Source organism: Frieseomelitta varia, unplaced genomic scaffold, assembly GCF_011392965.1.
Source record: "Frieseomelitta varia isolate USP_RPSP 00005682 unplaced genomic scaffold, Fvar_1.2 scaffold_463, whole genome shotgun sequence".
Classification (NCBI taxonomy): Eukaryota; Metazoa; Arthropoda; class Insecta; order Hymenoptera; family Apidae; genus Frieseomelitta; species Frieseomelitta varia.
The window spans coordinates 74949-88549 of NW_025110216.1; the positions used below are offsets into that span (position 1 = coordinate 74949).

General features: G+C 44.4%; 2 protein-coding genes across 2 annotated transcripts; both read left to right on the forward strand.

Annotated features, from left to right (window-relative positions):
* Positions 1–1855: 1855 nt before the first annotated feature.
* Positions 1856–4504, forward strand: LOC122532667. Its single transcript, XM_043661648.1, has 3 exons — positions 1856–2048; positions 2393–2910; positions 3394–4504. Exons 2-3 carry the CDS (start codon positions 2403–2405, stop codon positions 3747–3749), a joined length of 864 nt encoding a protein of 287 aa, XP_043517583.1. The 5' UTR covers positions 1856–2048; positions 2393–2402; the 3' UTR covers positions 3750–4504.
* A 4390-nt stretch (positions 4505–8894) lies between these two features.
* On the forward strand, positions 8895–11175 carry LOC122532672. The gene is made up of 3 exons (XM_043661654.1): positions 8895–9403; positions 9477–9581; positions 10442–11175. Exons 1-3 carry the CDS (start codon positions 8944–8946, stop codon positions 10708–10710), a joined length of 834 nt encoding a protein of 277 aa, XP_043517589.1. The 5' UTR covers positions 8895–8943; the 3' UTR covers positions 10711–11175.
* The last annotated feature ends 2426 nt before the right edge of the window (positions 11176–13601 follow it).

The following is a 13601-nucleotide window of genomic DNA, read 5'->3' on the forward strand; positions in this document are numbered from 1 at the left end:
TAATATAATTCTGGCCCGTTGCTTTCTAGCCCGTTTTTCATCTGGATTCGGTGCACGTGTCGCATCGTTCTTTTGCTGTTCGTATTGCAGTTCAATCGACGTATTTTGACCGACTAGAAGCGAAAACTAATCAAGAAGAAAAGTCAGAAAAACGGACCAAGAGAAATAAAATGGTCGTGTCCGCGTATTGTGCGAGTAAAGAGTCCGTGAAATTACATTGATAAATCGTATTTTCCCGGCGAGTTCCGATTTCAACAATTGTTTACGCACGTCGAGCATACGTTCTACGCTCTCTACCCGAAAAATCAGTAGCTGAGAAGATAAGCGATAAGGATCTTGAATCACTTTATAAGTGCCATTTACATCCAGACAATGATAATGTTAATTCCGGCCTCTTTGAATGTGTAATTTCTGACTCATGAATATATGTATGTACGTTCACGCTCAAATTCAGCATACTCAAGTACCATGGAACAATTTTGAGCATTCAAGCAAGTTGATCTTGCACCTCGTCTCTTAAATTCTCTTCAATTCTTCAAATACACGTTTTATCGATGAATCATATTCATTTTTCTGAATTGGAGTATAACATACAATATTTAAATGCCATAGAATAACCTCAAGCTAGTATTCAAATTGATGAAATGTTTCAACACTTTAATTCATTTCAAATTTTGCAATTTTAGCAATTTTTCAATTTAAAAATTTAGTTACCAACAAATTGCTAAACATTTAATAATTTTCTTCGCGTGATGATATTTGCAGAAATTATGTCGTGGCATTTCTTCAGACTTGTTCGTTGATTTAGAGTAAAATCTTCGTCTAAAACCAAGCAACGATATGATCGTGTGCAACGAGAGCAAAATTCATATCGATCACAAATAACCAAATAATTAAATAAATCTATGGAAGTATTTCTTTCGGAAATGTTCCTTTTTAAAATATCAGGCGCGTTTATGCCGATACAACGAACAAGCACGTTTCTGTTTTTGCCAACCCGACATTTAAATATTACTCGTAGGAAATAGGAACGTGCAAAGAATTATCCTCTGAACTGTAATCATCGATTTATACTAAAGACACTATACAATTACAAAATTATACCGAATTAAAAGACTTCGTAATGCCAAGGACGTGTACGCGCGTATTATATGATACACGGTCCAAATCGCCACGCTCTATCATCAACTGAAATTCCGAACCTCGCCATCGGGTCTTGAGCATCGCTATCATCAACCACGAACAGAAGCACCGATGGTTACGGAGCGAAAGATTGCGATCGAGGCATTGTCGACAGGATCGTAGCGTAGCCACGGTCGCGGCAGTTGTCGCGTCCATGCAAGCGGCCACTCGTTCGGTCGCTGGCGTGCGTGCTCCACATCCGTGACACGGTTCTCGCGGTGGGTCGTGGCTGCGGTCCCCAGCGCGTCCCAGGAATCCGCGCGTTTGTGTACGTAAAACGGCAACAAACGGCCGGACGCCGGTCGATCTCCGTCGATCCGGTGTATCCGAAGATGTCCGACAAAGGGGGAACCAGTTTGCGGATAAGCAGAGTCTTCGCGCATTGGCATCTCCTCGGGTCGGTGCTCTTTTCAGCGAGATCGAGGAACGATCGAGAAGGAAGGAGAGGCAGCTCGCGTACGATGGATCCCACCACCGGCTAACCGGCCGACCAGTCAGCCAGCCAGCTTGTACATATCAAAGGCAAAAGTGGGCACCACCCGCCCCCGTGTGCGCGCTGCCGGTTCCCGCGCCTCCCGTAGGAGGGTGGTGCTTGTGATCGAGCACGTTTTCGCGTACGCAACCTCTTCGGCCTCTGGTCTACGTATATAAAGTGGCCGGGGCGAGACGACGGGTTCAGAATACCCGCTACGCTCGAACCACGCATCGGGTGGCACCACTACGCGCAATACGCGGCCAAGGGACGCCTTTGACCAGCGATAAGTCTCCGGCAGGGATCCAAGGGACAGGCAGGAGGCGCCGTCTCTCGGTAGCGTGCCCTCGACGTCCAGTTTCCGTTCTCCGGATTAATTAATTCGGGAATTTCGGTGGGTACCTTGGTGTCTCTTTTATCTTCTTTCTTCTCTTTCTCACTTCTCTTTCAACCGAGTTTCTTCTTTTTATTTCTATCGATAACCGTGTAGCTAGATTTAAATTTATTTATTTATTTGCGATCCTTATCGGGGTTCTGTAAGTTTTTTGGAATATTTTTGTCCAACACATTTTTTTGGAATTCTGTAAATTTTCTGTAAATTTTTTGGTTTTTTACAATTCTGTAAATTTTTCAAGCTCTCGCAGGTGTTCGATCGTTTCATTTTGATTCGACGAATGAAAAGGAGAAATAAGATCTACTAAACTCGAGTTTAGAGTAACTAAACTTCCATCTTTGCAGAAAAGACAAGATGAAGACTATTTTATTGTTTCTGTCGATCTCGTGGCTGGCCACGTGCCTGGCGACTCCGTTGGAGAAGCTCGACAAGATCAGCGTCCTCGAGCAGCAGTCTGTGACGCTAACGGATCGGGCCAAGTACGAGGAGGAGCTGCTTCGCAAGCTCAACTCCAAATGCTCGCAGAACGACATCAGTAGCTGCGTGATGCTGAAGTTGGTCACCTACATGAACAAGCTACTGAAGAAGGCGTCGATCGAGCTGACCGACGACATCGAGATCAGAAAAACCAGCCAAGCGTCCGAGGAGGTGATCACGTTCGAGGCTGGCAGAAGCAACGACGACGAGTCCGAGGTCCTCGACCTTGTCGCGAACAAGGTGTACGCGTTCATCAAGTCCAGAAGTATCAAATGGAGGATTCTGCCGGAGGATGACGTAGTTGTTTCTGCTTCGGAGGATGAGAACGGATCGTTGAATCTTGGCTTGTCTATCGAGAGGGCGGACAATGTTCCAGTTCAGGATGGTAAGACGTATTTTCGATGCTTGTAGACAACAGGTGCTCGAAATGTGAAACTCAAAGCGAAGGAATATTTTTTTCCAAAGCATTTGAAATGCGTATAATCACACTCGTTTGATATTTCTATCTCGATTATATCGAATCGTTTCGACGAATTGGATCAATGAATCCAAAAATTCCTTCACGGAAGCAATTCCTTTTCTCACTTTTCTTGTGCAGTTTCAAAGTGTTGTCAAAATTAACATACATACTTCTGCCTTCTGAAAGGAAACTCTCTTCTTTCTTTCAAGATTCCACGAACGAGATTCTCACTCTTGACACCTGTACCATCCGTCTTAACTTTTACTCTCCATTTTCCGACTACGTTCAAAACAGAGTCCAGAGTCAAACGACCCAGTCACGCCTCGTCAGACTTTACTGCCGCGAGAAAGTCCCAAACGTTTTACCTTCCCTCGACGAAAGCGAAACATCGCGGCGTCTGATTTTCAGGTCGTGGCAAGAAGAACAACAATATGGGCCCGTTGATCGCTGCGGCGGTGCTAAAGATCGGCCTGATCGGCGGTTTGGCGTTCAAGGCGCTCGCGTTGCTCGTCGGCAAGGCGTTGCTTCTCTCTAAGATCGCTCTCCTGCTAGCCGGTATCATCGGCCTGAAGAAGCTGTTCTCGCAACAGAAGCACGTGACGTACGAGGTGGTCGCCCATCCCCATCACAGTTCCAGCCACATTTCGGATCACGCGCACGCGGACAGCTATTCCAGCGGCTGGGCCAGAAGTTTCCACGGCCAAGGGCCGATCTCCGGGCAGGCAGACGCTCACGATCTGGCGTACTCGGCGCACGCGAAGTGAGTCGAGGTGCCGGACCCGTGGATTCGAATTCGTGGTACCTGACCATCTGTCTTCGCGTCTGTTACAACTCATCAGGTCCACCGATTCTTGCCAGCACCCTCTTGCCGTTTTAGATTTAACGTCCGATCCCTCTCTCTACCTGATCCCCTTCCTCCCATTCTATCTCTTCGTGTCTTCCTTTATTTCTACTCCTCGGTTTCTTCGACCTGCTCTTTCTTTCTTTCGCTCTTTCTTGCTTCACAGCGACGATCTTTGTTTCTCGACCGTAGACAGACGTAGATGGACGACGCGTGACAAATTGAATACCGACGCTTGACAAATTGAACTTCGAACGAAGAGCCCGACTATCGAACGGACTGCTCCGGATGATGACACGATGACACAGTTCGCGTGAGTTTGTCGTTTCATTCGACTCCGTGGCGACGAACTAGATGATGGTTCCGTTGGTGGTCGTGGAGTCGCATTCTCACGAGCTGTTACGCGAGTCGAATCACGATCGGAGATAACCGACGGACAAACGAGACGCTCCCATTGACACGGATAACTATCGACGTACGAAAATCGACTGCTGCATGTCTGTATATCTCTCTCTTTCTCTCTCTTTCTCTTTCTGGGACTGTACTCTATTTATCGAGACTAATTTATGATTAACTTATTCTCCTGTCCCACCGTCACGGTGCGCAGATTGTACAATAATGTTACTTTTATGTTGTTTTTTTACTTGTATAAATAAATATTTATTGTCTTTTTTTTTTATAAAACGTGTGTGTGTGTGTGTGTCCAATTAGTCCTGCATAAGAAGAACTAGTCTTGACTAGTTATGACAGATGAAATCTCAATCGTACTACCAACAGATTAGTATTATCGTACAATTGAAAAGATTTTTTTACCCGTTTTGATTTCCGGAACTGCGCTCACATTTCTTCTCCAACAAACATTTTGCATTGCACACAGTATTCAGAATTCAAAAAGTCATTGGAGCCTGTTTCTTTCTGCTTCATCAGTTCGTTGTAATTACAAACGAAACGCGCGAGTTTTCATTTTCTGAGGGACTTTACGTAATCTAAAAATGGTAACGCAATGGTTCAGTTATTTCATTTCCACGACCAGCGAAGAGAGGGTGGGTGTAAATGCGTTTTTAATACTATTACCTTGAATTACGGTGCCAGCGATAGAAATTACACGTTTTAGGTGCACGTGACATTTTCATCGACGTTTATTATAGCTGTTACGCACAGTAATCACGATTAGGTTCGAATAAGAATGTGGAAACGAAACTTTGCGAAACAGAATCGCCATTTTTCTAATGGCTCCAGCAACGAAAGAAAATACTCGATTGGATGCAAGCGTTTTATGCTCGTTTTATGCATTTCTCAGTGGATCTCGCACGACCGTGAAAAATTGGCGAGCTAAATAGTTTCGTTATCGTCCGGAAATCTGATTTCGACGAGAATCGTTCTTACAGCTTTGTTAATTGACAATTTGTCGATAGAGTATACTTAACAGCGTTGGAATTTCCGCTCAAGAGTTTTTAGGATGTAAAGAGAACAGAGTCGTTTAAAATTTTTATCTACGACAAAAACACGTTTGTTGGAAAGTTCGATGGAGTATTCGATGGAGTGGCCGTTCGATAGCAAAAAATATGCCAAATGTCTCGTGGTATTCGTCACGACGTGCTTCGCTTTGCGGAACTTAGCGGGACTTTAACGCCAAGTGTGACGATGATATCGAGTTTGATTCACTACGACGGTCGTTCGATTCGAAAGAATATCGAATTGAATTGTTGAAACCCTATTTCACGAACTGTTCGAACAATTGTTCAATCATTCGTTTCCTTGATTTCCAAAAAATAATATCAAAAATAAGAGTTTAATGAACAGAGTGGAAAATTGTTTCGCGTATAAAATTTCATAAAAATTACTCTTACATTGCACGATGTATATATTTTTTTATATTTTGTACATTCTATTGCATATAATTTCGCGCTTTAAAATTTCTTCAAGATTGCATAAAGATTCGCAATCTGCCAAAAGATATAAAAAAACACGATTTTCTCGCAGTACAAATCCATGACGTATTCTTAGTCCTCACAGAAATGACCAAAAACCGAAGAAGTGTCATGTTTGACAGAAATAGTAAAGTGATCAAAACGAACAACTTATTTTTAAACATTTAAATGATATTTCGCAAAAAGTAAATAACAGCTTGCGTACTCCATTGTGTTACATAGTTCCTGCAGGTTTTTCTTCAATGACATCGATGGAAATTTTATGCTTTAATCGCTCGGTAGTTTTGCCTTTGAAATATTCAGTCGATATGCGAGTATAAAATATAAAAATACAAATAGACTAGTTGTTTCAAATTTCTCTTCAGATTTGTTCCAACTCTTCGTTGACACGGTTTACGAAAATACGAACGTTCTCAGGCTCCCATATCCTAAATTCTCGATGCCTCGAGGTGTCGTTGGCCCGCCATGAAGGCTGGCAACTTTCGGAGGTGTCAAAGATGATCGGAACGAAGGGAAAACTACCGGTGGACCGCGATGCACGACGTGTATCTCTCATTCAAATGAGTCGTCCTCGTTTCGCGGTGGCCGCTTTCTCCACCTTGATTGGGAAGGATTGGAAAAGGAGATGAAGGCCCGATAAGGGACACCCGGGGAGAAAGAATCTCTCTGTCCCTTCCTCTCTCTGCCAGATCAACTTTCGGTTTCGGGTACTAGAGAAAGAGAGAGAAGTGGCCGTCATCGTTGACCCAGTTCCCGATACTCGTAAATCGACACGTGGGCCGATCGGATCGTTTGATCATTTGTAAAATTATGCATCGACTTTTTTAAATTGGCGATTTAAAGACTCTACCGGCCTTCTCTATAATTATCGTGTAATTAAAATGAGAAAAAAAAAAAAAAGAAAAATACATCTTCCGACAGTCTGTGAGACGCTCTTTGATTCTCTTTATGATTTATTAATTGTTTAACTTTAATTTTAAAGGTAATAATAAACTGTTGACTTAATTTCGATGCCCTTCGTATTGGAGTGAAATTTCACGAATATTCTCGGCAGTATGTAAAAATTTGGGAGTTTTTCTGGCGATCTCCGCCGTGTCTGTAATTAATACGACGCGTATTGCCCGATCGAAAATTCGTGGCCTGATTTCTTTTCGGAAGCGTGTTTTCGCCGGATTCGGTGAAATTCACCGCGAGAGGAGAAAGTATCCGGAGGTAAAGTATCGATCGGATCCTCTTATTATCGACGCAGAAGGATGTTGAACTTACGTTAATGGTGTCGACGAGTCTGTGAATGATCGACCGCTCGGCACCGACACACATTTCGGTCCTATCGAAAGGAGAAAACGTTCGCGCGATAGATTCTAACGCCCTCCCCTGCCAGCGCGATTGCGGAAGTTTCTCGAGAAACTTGAGATCGACCAAACGTTCTTGCCTCTTTTATTCTTGTCGAAGTATGTCTGAAATTTATCGAATAATTTTTAGAGAATACTAGATGTTTGCGATCCTGACGACTCCTGTCGTGTCCAGGTATAACGGGATAAATGTTTCTAATACTAGGTGTATACAAATTTCTGGAATTTTAAATATATAAGCTTCTAGGCACGTAAAATTACGTGAAATCTTAAATATAGAGAAAGGAGAGTTCTGACAAACATTTTGAAAGAAAATCTCGAACTGAGGAATCCTCAAAAAAAAAAAAAAAAAAAAAAAAAACACACAAAATTTCCAGAGTTTCATAAACCTTTCCATCGTAGGTTTAAGCCTCCAAACCTTTTAAGAACGTGTTCCTCCCGAAATTTACCCAGTTCCGAGCAACGAAGCTTTGCCTCAGCCCTCGAGGGAACCGTGGTTTCGCGAGATCCAAACGGCAAAACGTCCCCAATCCCGCCCCCACCCGCCGCGTAGGCCCGACGTGAAAGGAAGAGAAAGAACGAGGAAGGAGATCCGAACGCGATCGCGATCGCGGATGATCGCACGCGATCGTCGATCGGGTTTCAAGGATACACGATCGTCCGTGTGGCGTGGCGTCGTGGCGAGGAACGAGCGAACGGTTTCGAACCGGGCCTAGTTATACCTACCAGCCCGGCGTTACGTATATGTATATACGGTGTGTATCGTTCGAACAGCACGCGAAGGGAAGTGGAACAGAAGAGAAAGGTATGCTGAGAGATGAACTAGTTTCGTCTGGCGACGATTTGGTCTGGTGTCGATCGAGCCTCAGACCGATCGTTCCTCCCAGCTGGTTCCGTCCATCCGGCACTAGGAATCACCTCGAATCACGCTACGAACACTCGTAGGGTTTTCTCTCGCGCTATTATTCCGTTCGATTCACGGTTCGCTGTGAATTTTCCCCAGCGGATGGGAAAACAGACTTCATGGTGGCTAATATCTGGCGCGGACGCGAGAGATACTCGCCCGTGCTTTTCCGCCCGTTAATTGCGCATCGGAGGATGAGCGGCGAGCAGGCAGGCGCGCGCGAAATCGGTTCTACGTTCTCTTCTGCTCCACTAAGAGGCAAGGAAAGAGGGAAAGGAAGTCCGGAGTATCCGGAGTCGGAGTGGAGAGACGAGCGGGGCGCTGTATCAACGCTGATATCCACTGATCTAGAATAAAAGTGACGCAAAGATGAGAGGCATGGGATCCGGCAACGGAGGGAAATCGGAGTGGCCACCGAACGGCAAGATGAACAGAGACGGTAGGCGAAGGCGTAAACTTGCATCGCGCGGTTTAGCCGCGTCAGCTCGCTCGCTTGCTCGCTCGCTCGCTCGCTCGCCGGCGCGGCCTCGCAGCCAACCGCGGCGTAACGCTCTGAAACGCTTCGAAAATAAGAATTAAAAAAAAACTGCAGCTACGGGTGGATCGGCCGAGCGAACGAAAAATTGCAGGCTAATGCACACGACCATCAACGCGAATAAGAGAATGGTCTCTCCTCTGGTCGTTCTCAGTCGGCGATGCTCTCGTTGCTTTTTTTCATAATACAATCACCGACCGGCACGTACAACTATATAAATGAGATTCGAAGACCGGCGGGATGCACCACTCGGACCTCCGCCGTAGGTTCCGCAGGATCTCTAATCTCTAAGCGCGTGTTTGCTCGCGTGAAATCGCGAAATCGCCACTCGAATCGATATCGGACCGTTGACGGCAGCTTCGAACAGCTAGGATCGAGGTGGTACAGTCGATATCATGGACTGGCTCGGGAACGCGTCTATACGCGGAGGGCAACGTCGTTGCTTCGCCCTCTGTTTGCTGACCGTCGTTTGTATATTGTCTGCCGCGAAACAGGCTTACTCCGCCGACGCCAACGACACGAAGGACCCTTTCGTCGCATTTTCCACCGATTGCTCGAACTCGGACTCCAAAAATGTATCTGTATCTTGTTACGGAGTCAGAATCGTTAGGAAGATCGTTCAACAGCTGCTGGAGAAGACTAGCAACGAACCCAACATCGAGATCTTCGACGGGGTCAGTTTGGTCGAGGTACCAGAGGCTGGATCGATGAGAAAGGGAAGGCTGATGAAGGGATTCGGTAGCATGGGGAGTTTGATACAGTTTTTGGAGGGAAGAGAGCTCAGAATCAAGCTGCCGAGTTTCTTGCCGCAGAACATCGAGAGTGCTCTTCGCGAGAGTCTTCCGGTGGATCAAGGTCGATTATTGGGAGGATAATTCTGATAATCAACGAGTTTGGCTAAATTAATTAGATTTTGTTTCGATTGCAGCCAGAGGAGGTGGTGGCGGTGGATTCGGTGGTGGCGGCGGCGGCGGTGGCGGCGGAGGAAAAAAGGGCGGCGGTAACGGAATGCTCCTAATGGCGCTCATGATGGGTAAGTCAATTCGTTTTTGAACTTCGTGCTTTTTCTTTCTACGATCTCAAACGAATCTTCAAATAAAGCAAGACAGAAGAATTTATCTCAAATATAGCAAGACAGAAGAGTTTATTTACAAAATTTATATACTTTAGAAGAAATATAAAATAATACTCATCTCAACGAAAAGTTTAAGCCAAGGGCGCCTTCTTTTATTTAGAAACAAAATTCTCGAAACTAATGATTTCTTCAGTCTCGTAATTTGTATAATTCACATATTTTGGAGGAAATTTAAAACAATATCTTATCTCAATTAGAAGTTTCTTGTTTCAAAAGCTTCAAGTCTAAGACAGCTAAGAGTACTTTATTCTAATGAGAACAAAATTCTCGTAATTAACGATCACATCAAATTTCTTCAATCGTATTTTTTGATACGATTTTCTTAATGACGAAAGATAAATTTCATTCGATCAAATTAAAATCTTGTTTCACAGAGATATTCATCTAGATTTAAACCTCGAAGTCCAAACACCAACATTCATTGAGATTTAAATCTTTGGAATCCAAGCAAAAATCTACACAAACATCCAGATTAAGATTTACGTCTCATGATTTCAATTCTGACATCTATGCATTTGTACTGACACCTGTGCAAGTTATTTCAACAGTGCTAAATTTCAATAAACACGTGACCATTTACTGTCAACTTTAATTAAATCTATCCAATCATTATCATCAATGTTTAAATCTATAAAATCTATAAAATTCATCAGACGTCGTCCTCGAAGGGGCGATAAACCATTATTATCTTATTTACTTTCTATTTTATCGGATTTCTACTAACTGACTAGCACCGATTGCGATTATGTGACTTCCAGGCAAGATGATGGCGGCGCTAGGATTCGGTGCCCTGGGTATGCTAGCCATGAAGGCGTTGATGGTGTCCGCGTTGGCGTTGATGCTCTCGTTGATCGTGGCCGTGAAAAAGTTGGCGAGCAGCCACGACAGCGGCGGTGGTCACCACGTAGTTTATGCGCAAGACGTCGGTCATCATCATTACCGGAAGAAGCGATCCATCGGCGACGAAGACCACGACCTTCCGTACAGAGGATACGCGCACCTGTTTGGTGATTCGCGGGTGTCCTGATCCGATCGATCGTCCACCCACACGCACGCAGGGCCGTTCGTCGTAGATCCTCTTCGAGAGCCAAGCCGATACGGCGTGTCAACTGACACGCCAAGTTCGAAGAGACTTTATGAACGAGCCACCAGACAAAACACGAGACGAGGACAGCGACGATTCTGGACAATGACAATGACAACGATTACGACGACGATGACATTGACACGGTAGCAGTGACAGACGTGACGTACAGACCATGTTAGAAAGTGACATTTTCGAGATTAGAGATTCGTTTCGCACGTGAGACACAGTGATGAAAATGATCGGTTGTGGTCCACGGGTGATCGTGGCAATGGGGAATCGACGACACGGATGCTGGAGAAACCAAAGTACACTCTGTCGAGGCATGTTTATTTATTACCCTTCATTCTCTCTAGATGTTCATTCATTCAGCATCTTTTGTACTATTTATTTATTGCGCAATCGAATAAAAAATATCCAACTAATTATCTGAATTATACTAGAAAGCTCGGATGTGTGTGTGTGTATGTGTGTGTGTTCCATTCTACCAACCTAATCAAGATTGAAAAACAAAAAGAAAAATATGAAAGATTGAGAAAGAGTGTTCGTGGATCGCAGCTGTTGGAACAGAACTCGTAAATTCGATGGACCAGGTGTTTCGAGCGGAGGATCTCTCAAATAGGATCCGATCGAGCGTAGAAAAATCGGGCGATGGAAACGAAGCCGATCGAGGAAAGTGTGCCAACGAGTCGCCATGCCGTGCGTTGCATATTTCCTTCTGCATATTTCTGCGTGGCGTGCTTACGATGCTCGAATGCTCGCGATTACACTCTCTCGTCTATCCTATTCCTAATCGAACGAATTAACGAGGATAAAACGGCGAATAAACCTCGTGCTCAGGATTATCCCCGCCGCCTCGCAATCCGGATGCCCGAGTCGGTGGGACGGTTGTGGGTAAGCGTGTCTCGCAAGTAGCACGACGCGGTTGTGTAAGAAATCGTGCAAAGTGAAACGTTCCACGAGGAAACGAACGTCTTCGAGAGCAGTGTATTTTCGTTTGTGTGATCGCAGTTACCATCTTAACTTCATTCGCGTTAAATCAGCCAGATGTTCGAGTCGATTAACGAGTCTTCACTTTGAGTCGATTTAATCGTTCGCACCTGCATAACGATACAACTATAAATAAATATAATTGCTGCTGCTGCGGAAAAGAAATTTGTCGACGATTAAATCTGACGACTGATTCGTAAAAACCGCGTTTGTTTCGCCGCGAGTTTCCCACGACGATCGGCCACGATCGTTGAGTTGAGTCGATCGAGAGAATCGGTGCAATTTTACAGGGCTTCCTCCTCTTTCTATGTACCTTCTCCTCCCCAGCCGAGGTAATCTCACGTTCCCCTACTCGACGCGATTGTCTTCGAGCCAGAACCAAGCTCCTCTCTTCGACTCGATGGTCTGGCGGGAGGAAAAGCGCGGTCGGGGGCCGAGACCCACTGGCACACATTCCGGACGCTTCCTTTTTTACGTTCGAGAATATCATAAAATGGGGGAAACGCGCTGGCAATCGGCTCAGATCGCACGCAGCGATCGGCAAGCGCGAGCAACGCGCGGACGATGGACCGATAACTCGAAATGCAATTACTCTTCTTTCACAGTTGCCGATGCACTCTTCTGCTATTAACATCGAAACACGTTGCAAATCTCTCCGAGATTTTCTTCGTCCAATTAAACACGCATTAGAATTTGTAATTTCACTTTTTCACCTCGTTCTCCTCTCGCGAACATCCGTGAATATCCTCGGTAATTCACTAGTGGGTTAAGCGGTTGTTCATTAATAAATAAGTTACTTCATCTCCTTGACTTCTTTATATTTTTCATTCATTTTATCGGAGTAGGTTTCTTTTCCTCTCATTTACAACTCGCTCTGCTTTCATTTTCTTCCCTTTCTTACAATCTGGCAACCCTCTCTCGAGCAGCTGGCTCTATCAAAATCGGCGCGTAATTCTCGCTCTGCTTTCGTTTTTCTTCCACCGACCGATGGACGACAGGTGGCGACATGGCGATTAAAGTTTTATAGCGCCGTAAAACTCGAGCGCGGACTGCTCCACTGACGTCAGCTGCATCGCCAAGGGAAAACGAAAGTTAGAACGTTTTTGTGAAAGGACCGTTTCCGGGTACGAGGGAATCGAATCAGGTCAACGGATTCACGAAGTTCACTCTTCTCAAAGTTCTGTGACATTCTTGTTGATATCACCGAGGAACAGCCAATCTATTGCCAAAGATTCATCAGTCGATTTTGAATAATTTAGGGGCTTCTGGTTACGAATCTGCTGTTAATTCTTTTAGATTGACTCTAGTTTTCGAGCAACGCACGTTTTACAGATTTTGATACCCATTGTTTGTCCCGTTGTCTAATTTCAGCTACAAAATATGCCTGACACGCCTATTGTTTTCTTTCTTTCACACCGGCGTATTTGCTACAAATAGTAGCAGAAAACGTCATACTCATTTTCGCGGAGAAACTTAGTTAAACTAACAAGTTCTGTAAAACAAGTTCTTGTTACTTTTTTTTAAAAGAGAGTAGTTGATAAGCGAATTGAACGTACGTCTCTTGTCGAGTAAATCAGGTTTGAATCATTCGGTAGATAATTACAATTTAAAAATAGATCAAATTTCTATTGTTTTAAAAATCAGAGTCAACTGAAGCCAAAGTGAATATATAATACGAATTATATAAACCGGTCTTAAATCATTGGCAACACGAGAAAATTTTCCTCTTGTTCCCGATGTCATTGCAGCTCATCGAATCGCTATCGAAGACAAATTCTCCTTACGTTCAATTAATTTATCATTCCATCGTTGCCGAAAGTAGTTTTTAACATGAACGAGGAATC